The sequence below is a fragment of the Spermophilus citellus genome (assembly GCF_964194105.1).
Source record: "Spermophilus citellus genome assembly, chromosome: 7".
Lineage (NCBI taxonomy): Eukaryota > Metazoa > Chordata > Mammalia > Rodentia > Sciuridae > Spermophilus > Spermophilus citellus.
In genome coordinates, this window is record NC_138188.1 from 98,897,531 (window position 1) to 98,912,639 (window position 15,109).

General features: G+C 38.5%; 1 protein-coding gene across 5 annotated transcripts in view; it reads right to left on the bottom strand.

The window, feature by feature from the left end:
• Positions 1 to 427: 427 nt before the first annotated feature.
• The window catches only part of CCDC191 (coiled-coil domain containing 191), a 76,196-nt gene continuing 61,514 nt past the window's right edge, over positions 428 to 15,109 (bottom strand). For 3 of the 5 annotated variants that reach the window (XM_081302220.1, XM_081302222.1, XM_081302223.1), the window contains 4 exons: positions 11,401 to 11,544; positions 9,677 to 9,829; positions 8,602 to 8,747; positions 428 to 1,765 (listed from right to left, as the gene is read on the bottom strand). In XM_081302220.1, the coding sequence (XP_081158346.1) occupies positions 1,621 to 1,765; positions 8,602 to 8,747; positions 9,677 to 9,829; positions 11,401 to 11,544 (588 nt within the window). In that variant the 3' untranslated portion in view covers positions 428 to 1,620. The remainder of the gene's footprint in view (positions 1,766 to 8,601; positions 8,748 to 9,676; positions 9,830 to 11,400; positions 11,545 to 15,109) is intronic. The other 2 variants (XM_081302221.1, XM_081302224.1) reach the window with 2 other exon arrangements.

Here is a 15,109-nt window from a genome sequence, read left to right on the forward strand (position 1 = left end):
TGAGCAAAAATAAAGCTTAAGAAAGAAAATAAGCTAGATGTGGTGGTACACAGCTGTAGTCCCAGCTACTCAGGAGGCTAAAGCAAGAGGATGACAAGCTCAAGCCCAGTGTAAGCAACTTAGTGAGATCCTTTCTCAAAATGAAATGAAAAGGGCTCAGGGTTCAATCCCTGGTACCCCTATCCCAAAAAAGGAAAACTTGAATGGGATCTATTTAGGTCCCTGACGTTTTTATTTGAGGAATTCACCCTTCCTTATCTACAGTCTTGGCATTGAATTAATACTGATATTTGCTTTTGGGTGCTAATATCATCCAATATTCTGTTAACTGTTATATTGTTAAATGTATACAGTGGTTTGGATGGAAAGAAATGAATTACTTTTAGTTCCATTTTCTTAGAATCATCTTAGAAAATATTATTTTTTTTTTAGTTTTAAAAACAACTATAATCACATTAAAGACTATTTTCTTTAGTTTTAAAAACAACTATAATTAAAGGAGACAACGTGTGGGGGAAGATTATTGTAGAAGCAGTAAAAGTTCATTTAGGGGTGTTTTAGCATATCTTGGTTAATCATCATACATCTTCCATGAGAAAAGGATGCAAGGCACGTTGCAGGTGGTGGAGAGGGATATCCCTTCCAGGAAGTACAAGATGGAGACAGGCACTTTCACTTGAAAAACCATAGACTTCATTTTACCAATTCACATTTCTAACACACCATATAACAGATCCCTCAGGGCGACAAGGATCTTACTTGTTTTACCATGTGTATTAGTAGATTATTTGAATTGCCACAGTAAACATGTATTGGTGATGAAAATTTTTTCCTACCAGGTAATTCTCTAAGACAGTTTATAAGACAAGACCATTTTATCAGTGTACCTTCAAGTACCTTAGAGATAAGTAATTCAACATCTGGATCAAACTGAGCTGAGGACTAGAAGACAAATCCAGTGGCTTATATGAAGTTGCAATTGGGAGCATGAATAGATATTTTAATGGATTGCTGGACTGTCTTTGACAGAGTTACTAACTTTTGGAATTTATGCTTATCAAGGTATATTATATTCATTGACCCAGTTTCTCTAAAAATCAGGATAAGCTGCTACCCTCCAAAGCAGCTGTGTTACATGGTTTGCCATAAGGGGTGGCCAAAAAGGGATGGGTGTTGTAGGACACTTGTCCTCAAATTCTGACCATCCATGCTTCCTTTTCTGAGTACTTACTATATTTAAAGTAGAAGGTTTCTATCAACAGCTCAAATTAAGACATAAGGACACGTATTTTCCTTCACAGGCTCAGCAGGCAAAGACTTGTCCTTTTTAAAGTTTACTATGCTAAAAACGTATAGGATACACTTGAATAGTAGTGTCCTAGACTCTAACTTCATATGATCCCACTGTGCTAAATGCTATAGTAAATGACTAGCAAGAGGATTACAAGTTCAAAAACAAAGTATCTCAGAAACAGACCAGGTCCAGGAATGTACGTGGGTGGGTGGAGATAACATATACACACATTCTGGACCAACTGGCCACTGCATCTGTATTTATGGGTACACAAAAGACTTCTCTTACTCAAGGGATGAGTATCTGACTGAAGGGATAAGTAATAGTCATGATGGTGCCAACATCTGGAAGTCTGGGAGAATTTCAGCCACCTTCCTGCGGAGCTGCTCTCGCCTTTCTTCTTTCCCCCTTTCGTCTTTCATAAATCTTACAGATGTCTTCCATGTCTGAACTGCTTGGCTGAGAATCCTCCTTTAAAAATAAAGTTGGGAGGAAGGGTAAAATATTAAGGAAAAGTTGACTTTCCAACTGATGTACATTTAAACACTATTAAAATAATTATGTGGGGGCTGGGGTTGTGGCTCAGAGGTAGAGCGCTGGCCTAGCATGCCCGAGGTACTGGGTTCGATCCTCAGCACATTAAAAAATTAAAGATATTGTGTCCACCTATTAAAAAATAATTATGTGAATAAAAGGTTACATAAAATGTGTGGAAATCACAACTGGGATTCAGTAAAAGGGGATGAGAGTGGAGAGGGAGATTATTTATTTTGGTAAGATTGCAGGGAAAGCCTTTCTAAGGAGATGACATTTGAGCAGAGGACCCAGTTGGCCTCTGATAATGCAGGGTATAAGACATGTTTCTCAGGTGATCTGATCACTACCTGTTATTTTGTGCCCAAGTCAGGATCAAGAGATTCCAGCAAGGGCACTGACAGCAACAGCACTTAGGGCAAAGATTTTGGAAAACTACATTCAGAATGTGCCACTACTATGGGCACCGGAACTTTAGTGCTTAGTTATATTTTAAAAGCCTGCTGGTTTCTGGGTACAGTGGTGCACACCTATAATCCCAGAGACTCGGGGGAGGATAAGGTAAGAGGATTACAAATTCAAAGCTAACCTGGGCAATTAGCAAAAATTGAAAGGAGGCTGGGGATGTAGTTCCCCTGAGCTAATTCCCAGTACTGCAAAAACAAACAAAAATAAATGCCTTCTGATAACGTCACTTCCAACAAGAATAAAAACAAAAACAGGAAAAAAAGAAAAGTCTGACTCCAGTTGAGAAAAAAACTAACATTAATTGTGGAAGCATGGTTAAGGAGGGCCACTGAAGCTTTGTGTCTATGATCACAGGAAAGCATGCAATGTCCTGCTCCATCTGAACACCAGCCATGTACAGGAGAGCCAGGAAATCTACCCAAGGAGACAGTTAAAGTGAACCGAGAGTTTCAGTATAGTGGGAAGGGACCTCAATGGTGAGAAGGACAGGGGCTGCCCAGTCTGGTGATGAGGAGTGTCCGAGGCTTTTGAAAGACATGATCTCTGAACAGCATTTTAGGGCAAAGGAAAGGCTTTCCCAGAAGAGGGTGCATCTTGAATAAAGGCAAAGAGGCAAGAATAGCCGAGCATGTGTGAGGAATTACAAGAGCAATTATGTTGAAACAGAGGTCAGAGTAGTTTATATTTTCACAACTGGAGGAGGGATTTGTTCTAGCCTCTTAACCACCCAATGAAGCCTGGAATGAGTCTCAATTCTCATTAGTTTTATGGCTGTTGGTTGTCTGTTGTTTTGGATAAGGTTGATTTTTATTGGTAGAAAGTATGAGAGAGAGGGGGGGGGGATAAGGGGGAGTGTGCACATGGAGCTTTGAACTTTTTATCCATCCAGTCCATCTTTTACAGCTTCCTGTACTCATCTCTAGGGCCCTGTGTTAGTCAACTTTTTATCACTTTGAGACAAAAATACCTGACAAGAACAACTTAGAGGAGGAAGAGTTTATTTCAGTTCACAATTTCACAGGTCTCAATCCATGGTTATCTGACTCCATTGCTCTGGCCTCAGGTGAAGCAGAAGGTCATGGCAGAAGATCATGGTAGATGAAAGTAACTCAAATCTTAATAACCAGGAAGCAGAGAGCACAAAAAAAGTGTGTGTGTGGGGGATATATATAATCCCCAAGACACTCCCCCAGTGACCCATTTTCTCTAGAAATGTCCCACCTGCCTGGAGTTATACTCCAGTTATCTGGAGTTCATTTAAATTATTAATCCATCAAGTGAGTTAATCCAATGATTAGGTTACAGCTTCCACTATAGCATTTCACCTTTTACATTAACCCAGGAGTTTTTCAGGGGCATCTTGTATCCAAACCACAACATTCTGTCTTATCCCCAAAAGCTCATGGCCATCTCATAATGTAAAATACATTAGTTCATTTCCAAGAGTCCTTATAATCTTAACAGTTCAAGCATGGCCCAAAATTCCAAGCCCAAAGTCTCATCTGAGACTCAAGGCTAACTGTTGGTTGTAAGTCCTTGTAACAATCAAAAGCAGATTATGTATATCCAATATATATGGCGCAGTGTTATGGTTTAGATGTGAGATATGCCACAGAAGCGCCCCTGTGAGACAATGCAAGAAGTTTAGAGGTGAAATGGACTGTTATGAGAGTCTTAACCTAATCAGTGCATTAATCCACTTGAATAGATAGTAGGGTATGACTGGAGGAGATAGGACACTAAGGGTGTGACTTTGGGGTATATATTTTGTCCTTGGTGATAGGCAATATCTCTCTCTGCTTCCTGATTGTTATGTCCTGAGCTGCTTTTTCATGTCCTTCTGCTCTGATGTTTTGCCTCACCTTGGATCCAGAGCATTGGAAATGGCTGTGTGTGGACTGAGATCTCTGAAAATATGAGTGCCAAATAAACTTTTCTTCATCTAAAATTGTTCTAGTCAGGTCTTTTTGTCACAGCAGTGAAAAAGCTGACAAAAACACACAGAGTGAACATTTTCATTATAAAAGGGAGGAATAGAGGCATAGGAAGAAGGGATGAGACCAAAGTAAGATCTAGCTGGGAAAATAGGTCCTGTAGCTCCACATCCAGCACTGAGGACTCACAGTGGTGAGATGTGATCTCCAAAGGGCTTGGGCAGCCCCACCTCTATGACCTTGCTGGTTGCATCCTACATGGTCTCTCTCTTGGGTTGGCTCTCTCTGAGGCCAGCAGCTTTTCTCAGCTCCCAGTCCCTGTCATTTTCATCTGTTAATTCCTGGGGTCTCCACTACAGCTTCAGCTTCACCTTCACAGCTTCATGCATTGCACTCTCAAGGGCAGCTGATAGGGATTCTAGTCCTGCTATACTTTGCCTGGCCTCCCAAGCCTTCCTTTGAAATCTCAGCAGAAACCTCCATAACCCTTTAACTTCAGCATCCTGTAGTCCTCCAGAATCAGTGCCATGTAGAATGATACCAAAGTCTGCTGCGAGCTCAGGCAGTATCTGGGCCTCTTTGTACCTGGGTGGCTGAACAAAATGAAACAAATTCTGGGGAAATAACTTTGTGGGTTCTGCTAGGTGAGCTGGGTGCCTCCATGATTTCTTTTCACTTCTACACTCTTAAGCCTGCCATGGGTGTGGTCTTGCTGATTCAAGAGATACCCTCAAGGTATCTTTCCTATTGTCTCTGTGCAAAGTACTTAGCTTCTCCTTAGTGGCAGTAATACTTTCAATGACCACACCTTCCTTGTCCCCAATTTTACATGCACTTTTCTGGCTGATTGCAAATTTAAAAAAATCTTTTTTGCTTTTTGTTCCCAATTATCACAGTAAACCTGACTAAAAAAGTTGCCAGCATTAGTCATAACACTGCCTGAAAGCTATGCTGCCTTAAAAATTTCCTCCACCAGATTAATCAGTCCATTACCTTTAAATTCAGCCTTACATAAAGTCTCAGGATGTGGGGAATCTATAGAAAAGTTCTTTGCCAGAATCTAACATGAATGCTCTCTAATCTAATTCCCAAGAGAGTCTTCAATTCTATGAAACCTCATGAATATAATCCTTTACTATCGGCACTCCTGTGAGAATTCTGGTTTTCTGAGATCTTGCCAAAATTGTTCACTAAGTTTACAACATTCTAAGGCTTCTCCAGCCTGAATTATCAAAATGTTCCAAACTCCTTCTGCAAACCAGTTCCAAAGGCTTTTGAACCACATGGTCAGGTTAGTCACAGCACTTTCTGCACTTCTCAGTACCAATTTCAGTCAGTTTTTTGTCACTCTGACCAAAATTCCTGAAAAGAACAACTTAGAGGAGGAAAATTTATTTTGGTTCATAGTTTCAGAGGTTCACTCAATGGTCAGCCTGCTCCATTACTCTGGACCTAAGATGAAGCAAAACCTCATGTTGGAATGGCCTCTTAGAGGAAACCTGTTCATCTCATGACAGCCAGGAAGCACAGAGAGAACATGAGGAGCCAGGGACAAAACACATAATCTCTAAGGCATGATTACAGTAACCATTTTCTCTAGTCAAGCCCACCTGTGTAGAGTTACCATCCAGTTCATCCATTTGAATTATTAATTCATCAATAGATTAATCCATTGATTAAGGTTACAGCTTTCCCAATCTAATCATTTTACCTCCTGCATTAACATAGGAGCTTTTAGGAACACCTCATATCCAAATGATAACAGGCCCTCTTTCACCTGCTATTCACATCTTATCTCTCCTGTCTACACAACCATTTTCTGACTTCCACATTTTAGTTCCTACTGGTCTACCCTACTGAAATGCTCTGCCCTCTGAATGGAAAGAAATAGGGCAAGTAAACAGCTGACAGTGATGAAGGTAGGTTGGTCAGAAAGGTGATATTTGAGCAGATATCTGAATGATGGGAAAGTCCAGGTCCTATGAATTCTCTAAAGCAGAAGTGAGCTTTGTTTGTCCAAAGAATAGAGGCAAGTGGGTCAGGAACACAGTAAACAAGGAGTAAAATGGGAAGAGATGAAGTCACAACAATATTTTCATATCAAGGAGACACTGCTGAAATTTTATTTCTTGTTGATTGCATGGATTCCTACATTGATTTCACAACTTCAAACCCTGAAGAGAAACACTATCTTACAAACTATCTTTTTTTTTATTTTTATTTTTTATTTTTTTAAAGAGAGAGACAGAGAGAGAGAGAGAGAGAGAGAGAGAGAGAGAGAGAGAGAGAGAGAGAGAGAGAGAGAATTTTTTAATATTTATTTTTTAGTTATCGGCGGTCACAACATCTTTGTACGTGGTGCTGAGGATCGAACCCGGGCCGCACGCATGCCAGGCGAGCGCGCTACCGCTTGAGCCACATCCCCAGCCCACAAACTATCTTAACTATACCATATATATCTTAACTATATCATTAACTATATGATATAGTTAAGATATACTTAAGATATCTTAACTATATCATTTGTCATAGTTTACCAATGGCAGTGAATTATGAAAATGGGGAGGAAGACTGAGCCAGGGAGCTGCCATGCATTATCTGTCTGCCTTGAATAATTCATCTACCTGCCTACAGCCTGTTTCCTTGCCTGAAAATGCAAATCATGAAATCTGCTCCCCACCCCTGGGTTACACTGTGATAAGATGGTTTGTTATGAAGCTACAATGAATCTCAGCCTCTATTCAATGGCTGAGAAACAGAAAGAAAGAAAGGCAAAAAGCATTTTAATAAAAATACATTCACAATGACACTAACTAAAAAATATTAGCTATTCTTTTGGACAAACCAGTGCATTACAATGATACCTTGCTTACTTTTCACAACAACCCTATAAAATAGGTTCTTTTGTTATCCTCATTTTAGAAAGGGGAATCAAGGAGGTTTTGAAAGGTTATTTGTCCAAAGTCACAGAGATATTGAGTCCTACCTTTCAGATTCTAAATCTGAAGCATTTTATTCAAAGGCAAACCTCTGAATACTCTCACTTATTGCGTATTTATTTTAATTTATACAAAATCATAATCAACTTGCTTATCTGTTGCCAGACCACTGATTTCCAGTACCTGTAAATTAAACATGGATGAACGATTTTTGCTAGGAGTTGGTATTCTAGTGTACTAAATTATGAAAACTAATAAAAAGAACAGAGATATGCACACACAAGCGCGCGCATGTACACACACACAAACACACACACACACACACACACAAACACACACACACATACTCCTACAAACAAATGAAAGCAACCAAAATAAATCTGAGGGCAGTGACAAAAGAGATATTTCTATACATCAAAACAGTCTTCACATCTCAAAACCCAGAGGCATCCTGAAAGCACCCACCACGTTCACCGATGTTCATAAGGAATGATACCAAATCACCAAAAAGGATAGACTGTTTACTCTCAAAGGGAAGTGCATAATATTCAGAACATTTTTTGTACAAAATGCTTAAAATCAGAAATCAAAGAAAAAAATGTATTTATATAGACTACCTTATTTTCTAAAAATACTGGATTAAATTATTATTTTAAATATTTATATGATATACAGTATGATTCCATGTATAAAAAGTTCTAAACCAGGCCAAAAACAAAAACAAAACAATAGCATAATAGCATTAAAGGCTGCATACTTAGGAGGGAAAAGTATAAAGGAAAGTTAGGAAGGGTTCACTGTAAAAGTCAGGAGAGTAGTTTATCTTTGGGAGGGACTTATGATTGGGAAGGAGCTTGGCGGACTGTGATGTTCTACACTTGACCTCAGTCATGGTGACATGGATGTCTACTTTTTAAAAAAATGTTTTTAGTTGTAGATGGACACAATACCTTTATTTTATTCATTTACTTTTATGTGGTGCTGAGGATCAAACCCAGTGCCTCACACATGCTAGGCAATTGCTCTATTACTGAGCTCCACCCCCAGCCCTGGATGTCTACTTCTAAACAATTCATTAGACTGTATGATTTAGGTACTTTTCTGTATTCGTGTTATATTTCACAACTAATAATGTTAAAAAACTAATTTACTTAGGTGTGTTGTGTGTAATCCGCATATTTGATCTCCTTGCTAGTCTCAGTGAGGTGAAGAGGGCAGGCCTCCTTCTCATTTTAAAGATGGGTTCCCCTAGAATCCCAGGGTGGTCAATGTTTCCCTCTTACCCATATAGTCAGTGGATACGCTGGGACTCCCAACCCTGCCTGGTGTCTGAGGGCTTAGCTCTCCTTGCCTCCACCTCCTATTTCAAGACATATTCCAGTAGAAGAGCATTTGTGAAGTCAGTGAATTTCCTTAAAGATCAAAACCTCACCTGTCACTATGTTCCACTGAGATCTCGTGCTTGTTCTGAGCATCAATCTTCGCCTCTTTGACCACTGTAAACCAGGCTCTGAAAATCCTCTTCTGAAGGAAATGTACACAAAGTTTTCTCACTTGTTCCTCCAGATCAGTCATGTACTGGGGATAAGGACAGGAACAGAAGTGAGACAAATAATATCAATAGACAAAGAATTAGAGCAAATACCTGGACACAGTGGCGCATGCCTGTAATCCCAATGGCTCGGGAGGCTGAGGCAGGAGGATCATGAGTTCAAAACCAGCCTCAGCAATGGTGAGGCACTAAGCAACTCAATGAGACTCTGTCTTTAAATAAAATACAAAAAAGGGCTGAGTATGTGGCCCAGTGGTCGAGTGCCCCTGAGTTCAATCTCCGGTACCAAAAAAGAAAAAAGAAAAAAAAAAGAATTAGAGCAAATAATATAAGAGAGAGAGAGAGAGAACAGAAATATACAAAACAAAGGAACAAAGGATGCTAGAGGGATAAAGAAAAAAGAAGAATATGGAAGCCAAGATAATACCCTCTATAATGTATTATAAAAATAACAGAAACAGATGAGTAGGAACAGGTGTAAGATTGAGGGGTAGGTTTCTAATAAAATCATCTGGGAACTGTGAGAGAAAAAAATAAGAAGTATAAAAATGTATTGATATCATATTACATGTACTTAGAATGTTATACTAACAAAAATTGATCTGACATTTTAAAATTCATTTCAAAGCAATGAATTAGATTCACTACTATATAGTCTTCTTGAAAAAAACGTAATGACCACAGGTGTTCCACAGCCCATTTAATTTTCTTATACAGGACTAAGCAGTGAGATATATTTAAAGTGTCCTTCCCACCAGGCCTGATGGTGCATGCCTATAATTCTAGCTACTCAGGATGGAGAGGCAGGAGGATCACAACTTCAAGGCCAGCCTGGGAAACCTGATGAAGCCTTATCTCAAAAAGATCTGAGGATGTAGCTCATTGATAGAGTGCTTGTGTTGCATGTGCAAGGCCTTGGGTTCAGTTCCCAGGATGGAAAGAAAAGTGTCCTTACCTGTAGCCAGCCCTGAAAGACTCTCCTAAGCAATATGTGGGAATAAAATTGATCTGCCTGGGCCATCTTCCTAGTCAGACTGTCCTGACTACACTGGAACCAGGTCAGCAGGCATTTCCTTTGTAGAGCCAAAGAGTGATGTTCTTCTGCCACCTAGATATATTTTTAAGTGAGAAAAGGAAATTATTCCTTAAATTTTAAATCATTTAAGAAAACTTCAGCTTGTAGTATATGATACTGTATACTGCATTTAAGCAGTTCTTAGGGAAGAAGAACCTTAAGTATAGACAGTCTATGTCCCAGAAGTTTTGACTGCCCTGTTATTTGGAGGATATAGATACACATCATTATGCATGGCCCAATGGTGACTCCCTGAAGACCACTCCCTGACTGGCTGTTATAGAAATGGCATAAACAATCTCCAAAGCTGTCACTTCACTTCCATTGAGTTTTGGAGTGGGTGGATGGAAACATTCTTGGTTTGCTCTCCCGAAACAAGGATAGCAACTCCATAACAAACCTCTCTTTATTATGTACTTAACCACTGTTTAATTGAGAAAATGCCAATACTGTCAATTAGTTGTAATAAACTGTCACAAGCATTAAAATTTAGATATTATCAATAAATCACAAACCATTTGTAGAAAAATAATATGATGAGCATTAACATCCTAGAAACTCATAAGGCAAAGAGTATCATTCTATCAAAAAAATACAACTTGCCGTTTATAGATTTTATAAAGTATTGTTGTTTTCTGTATTGTTTTAGTCTTTCAAGAGACATGAGAAAAAAACCTCTCTCTTAGTTCTCTCCAGGCAATGAAATATTTTCTAAGTCTTTTCTTAGTCTTTCATCCCTGTGAATATGACTGATCCAAGCAAACCTCTTGGTAGTCATATTTATTGGCCAAAATGAACATCACAAGGGTACTCTGTGGTATATACAAGCCTGGAAGCCAACGTTTCATCTATTTTGAACTTCATGATCACACACTTGAATACTCTGTTCCATGCAGTGGATAAATTTATGAGAGAAATTTCAGTGGTATTCAATTTCATAAGTCTCTGTGATAGATCTCTATAACAGAATTATATATATATATAATTTGTAATATGATTTCACAGTGCCTCCAAGTGGAATAGATGGATCTTCTTTTCCCCCCTCAATGACCTTGATTGTGGCTCTATGACTTGCATTGTCCAGTGAAATATTAGTGGGCAGCAGAGGTTTCATATAGGTTTACATAATTTGGCTTGGTCTTTTGTATATCTGACAGCTGCCAGGTGAAAGCATGCTGGAACCAGAATGAGGTATGGGGAGAGACCTAAACTCAACACACAATTAGCCCACAGACATGTGAGTGAGAAATAAATTCTTGTAAGCCACTGATATTAGGCAAAGTTATCACAGTAGAACCTAATACACCTGATAACCTTTTCTGTTTCTTAAATTCTGCTAAAATTACTAGAAGTCTCTGTTCCTCTTACCTTGAAGATCTCTAATAAAAATGTATTCTAATTTTTTCCAACCTGCTAAATTAGAAAGTCTTTAAAAGATTAAATACAAACTCTTATCCCAAACAAATAAATACATACACTTTAATAATTTATGTTTTGGACTTTTAAATAACCAAACTCCTCCTAAAGCCTAGTTTTGATACTTGTGCTATTTGAAGAAGTTGTTTTCTAATTTTGAGGGTTAGGGTAACAGTGGGACACTGCACCTGGGTGTTTTGTTTGCTTTGCATTCTCAATCTCTTCCAAGGTTCTAGACCTTTTTTTCTTAGCAAGAGCTTTTTATAATGTTCTGTGGCTACTGCTTCCAACTCTTGGTTCCTTTTAATTCTCTTCTGTTTCTCTAGTTCTTTCTGCAAAAAATAATGAAGTAAAAATGCCATGATGAAAACACTAAGGAATTTCAACAAGAAGTTAAAGTATTTAATTTGAACATGAAACAGTGTGTTAATCATTATAAGAGAGCTCTGGAATATTTTTCAAAAGAAGAATCAGTTCTGCTTAAAAGGTCAGAAAAAGTTGGTTATAAGCTCTACAAGAATGAGCATTAAGTATATTCTTGGGTTTATATTTAGTACTGTTCACAGAAATGGTTTACCTCTTCCTAAATTACTAAAAAGTAAACATCTAGTCAAGAGACATCAGGAATTTTCCCTCATTTTTATGGAAAACCCAATGTAACTCCCTCATTTATGTTATGAGGTAGAGATTGTGTATAAATAATGCTATTCAAATGTAAAGATACTCCATTAAAAAATTCCAGAAGTATAATCTCATTACTGATCTTTCTTTTTTAAGTGATGAACAATAAGTCCAGAGGCAAGTTAAAAAGTACTTGATTATCATTAAGCAGCCTTCCCTCCTCCTCTGAGGAGAAAGAGAATCCTGGTGATGCAATGAGGGAAAATACCCCACGTTCCGAACAGGAGAAACGCACCAAGTGGTATGCCTGGGAAATGTGACAGACACTGCCAGGTACCGTGGTGTGTGTCTGTAATTGCAGCAGCCTTGGGAGGCTGAGGCAGGAGGATGGCAAATTCAAAGCCCAGCCTTAGCAACTTAGTGAGGCACTAAACAAATTAGTGAGACTTAATCTAAAAATAAAAAATGAAAAGGGGAGCTAGAGAAGGATAGAGGTACTTTGGATTAGATAGAGGGGAGTGAAAGGAGGAGAGGGATTATGGAGGTAGGAAGGACAGTAGAATGAATTGGACATTAATACCCTATGTGCATACATGATTATATGATCAGTATAACTCTACATCATGTACAACCAGAAGAATGAGAAGTTATACTCCATTTATGTGTGATGTATCCAAATGCATTATACTGTCATATATAACTAATTAGAAAAAATTTTAAAAAGTAGGGGCTAGGGCTGTGGCTCAGTGGCATATCACTTGCCTAGCATTCGTGAGGCATTGGGTTTGATCCTTAGCACCACGTTAAAAAAAAAAAAAAACAAACAAACAGACAAAATAAAGTAATGCTGTCCATCTACAACTACAAAAAAATTGAAGAAAAAAAAAGGGGCTGAGGATGTAGTGGTTAAGCATCCATCTCTGGGTTCAATTCTGGTAAGGAAAAAAAGAGAGAGAAAGAGAGAGAGAGAGAGAGAGAGAGAGAGAGAGAGAGAGAGAGAGAGAGAGAGAAAGATAATAGAAACTTAATGCTCTACCCTACAGATATTATTCATCCTTTTCTATTTTGGTACAAATAGTTTATAATAAAAAGTGAGAGAAATGGTAAATGATAGTAAGTAACCTGCTATGAAAGATTCAAGAGTAACTGCAAAGATTGCACACTGCCTTCTTTGCAGCTGTCATCTATGGAGTATAAATATGAAAATATTTCTTTTTCTTTATATAATTTCATGTCAAGAAAAGGGTAGTGGCCAGGTGTGGTGGTTGTGCAGGCCTGTAATCCCAGCAGCTCAGGAGGCTGAGGCAGGAAGATCACGAGTTCAAAGCCAGTCTCAGCAACTTAGCAAGGCCCTAAGCAATCATAGAGACCCTTACTCTAAAAAATTACAAAAAAAGGGCTGGGAATGTGGTTCAGTGGTTAGGTGCCCCTGAATTCAATCTCCAGTACAAAAAAAAAAAAAAAAGAAAAGAAAAGGGGTAGTGGTGAATTGGCTGATTTGACAAGCTTCTTTATGTGCCTGAGACTACTATAAGAAAAAAATTAGAGCACTGGAACATTTCTAATATGGAAAGGAGAATTGCTCTACTCTCCCAATGCAAATGACCCATTTCTGTACAAGTTCCTGAAAATGGAATATCCAGATTTTCTAAAGCATTAGGCCAAAATAACCTTTATAATACCCAGGCACTTGAGATATTTGTTGAATGGAATGGTCAGAAATAAAAATTGCTTACAACAATATTCATATGAATAGTAACAGGAAGCTGAGGGTTAAACGTGAGGAAAACAGAAAAACTGTTTGTACATCCACAGAAATGTCCCTGTGGTATCAAAGCAGCTGCTGCAAGTTTGCAGATAGAAATTTAACCTGGACTATAGCCCTCTGGAGAAGTCCTTGGGCTCAGTGAAAAAAACCTGTTCACACACACACACACACAGAGAAGTGACAGTCCAACTATCCTTTTAGCCTTGTAACTCTATGACTGGTGTTTTAGGCTCCAAAAGGAAAATGGTTTTTAGATAGATTGCTGGGGAAAAAAACAGACTTTAAGAAAAGTCTGTATTTCCAGGCTGGAGTTTGTGTTTCAGTGGTAGAGCACTTGCCTAGCATTCATGAGGCCCTGGAGTTTGATCCTCAGCATCACATAATAAATAAATAAATAAAGTTAATAATAAATCTTTATTTCCACAGAAAAATATATAGAGAAATATTAAATAAGAGTTCTGCTTAAGTTAAAAATTTAATTGAAATGTGTATTTCCTCCACTGGTTATACACATTGATCAACTCCATTAGTATTATATTTTCCATTTCCTTATACATGTCCATAATAGTAGCTGCATCCACAACTGCTTGTGAAGATGATATGATGCTATGTGCTTTGAGATAATTCTTATATTTGGGATCTGGACAGCTAGGGTTTCAAAGAGCTCACTGTTCACTCAGGCTAAAAAGGGCTACTAAATATCAGTTTCTTTTTGACTTAGTGGTTTACATAATTATGACATAAAAAGAAAAAGGCTCATAGCCACGTGCGGTAGCACATGCCTGTAATTGCAGCGGCCTGGTGGTTGAGGCGAGAGGATGGCAAGTTCAAAGCCAGCCTCAGCAACTCAGTGAGGCCCTAAGCAACTTAGTTAGATCTTGTCTCAAAACAAAAAATAAAAAGGGCTGGTGATGTGGCTCAGAGGTTAAGTGCCCTGGATTCAATCCCTGGTACCAAAACCAAACCAAAACCCAAAGACTCATTTAAATGCATATCTATGTCAGCTACTGTCTTGAGAAAAAGACCAGGGTAGCTTATGTACAGAAAAGTACAGGTAAGTGATGCTGCTCCAAAACAAATTTCTTCCTCACTACTGGCTCATTTCTATCACATAAACATGTGCTGGTATTTACCATCTTTAAAATACAAATAAAGCCAAGAAACAATTATCAACAACAACAAAAAAAATCCTCTGGATGTGATGGCTCTCTATATTCACAGGATATGTTCTCCACCATTTTTCTTCAACCCACTAAAATGTGGCTCCTATCCCAGAACACCACTGAAAGCCCTCTTTTCCAGGTCATGAACGATCTCCATGTTCCCAAACCAAAGAGGCATTTGTCTGCTCTCTTCTTAATAGAGCTCAGTAACATTTTCCCAGGTTAACTGCCACCACTCCCCTAACACAAATACTTTTTTCTCTTAGCATTGGGTTTTAAATTTTTCTGGTTTTCCTTCTACCTAACACCTCTTCATCTACTAATATAATATTGGACTCAGTCCTG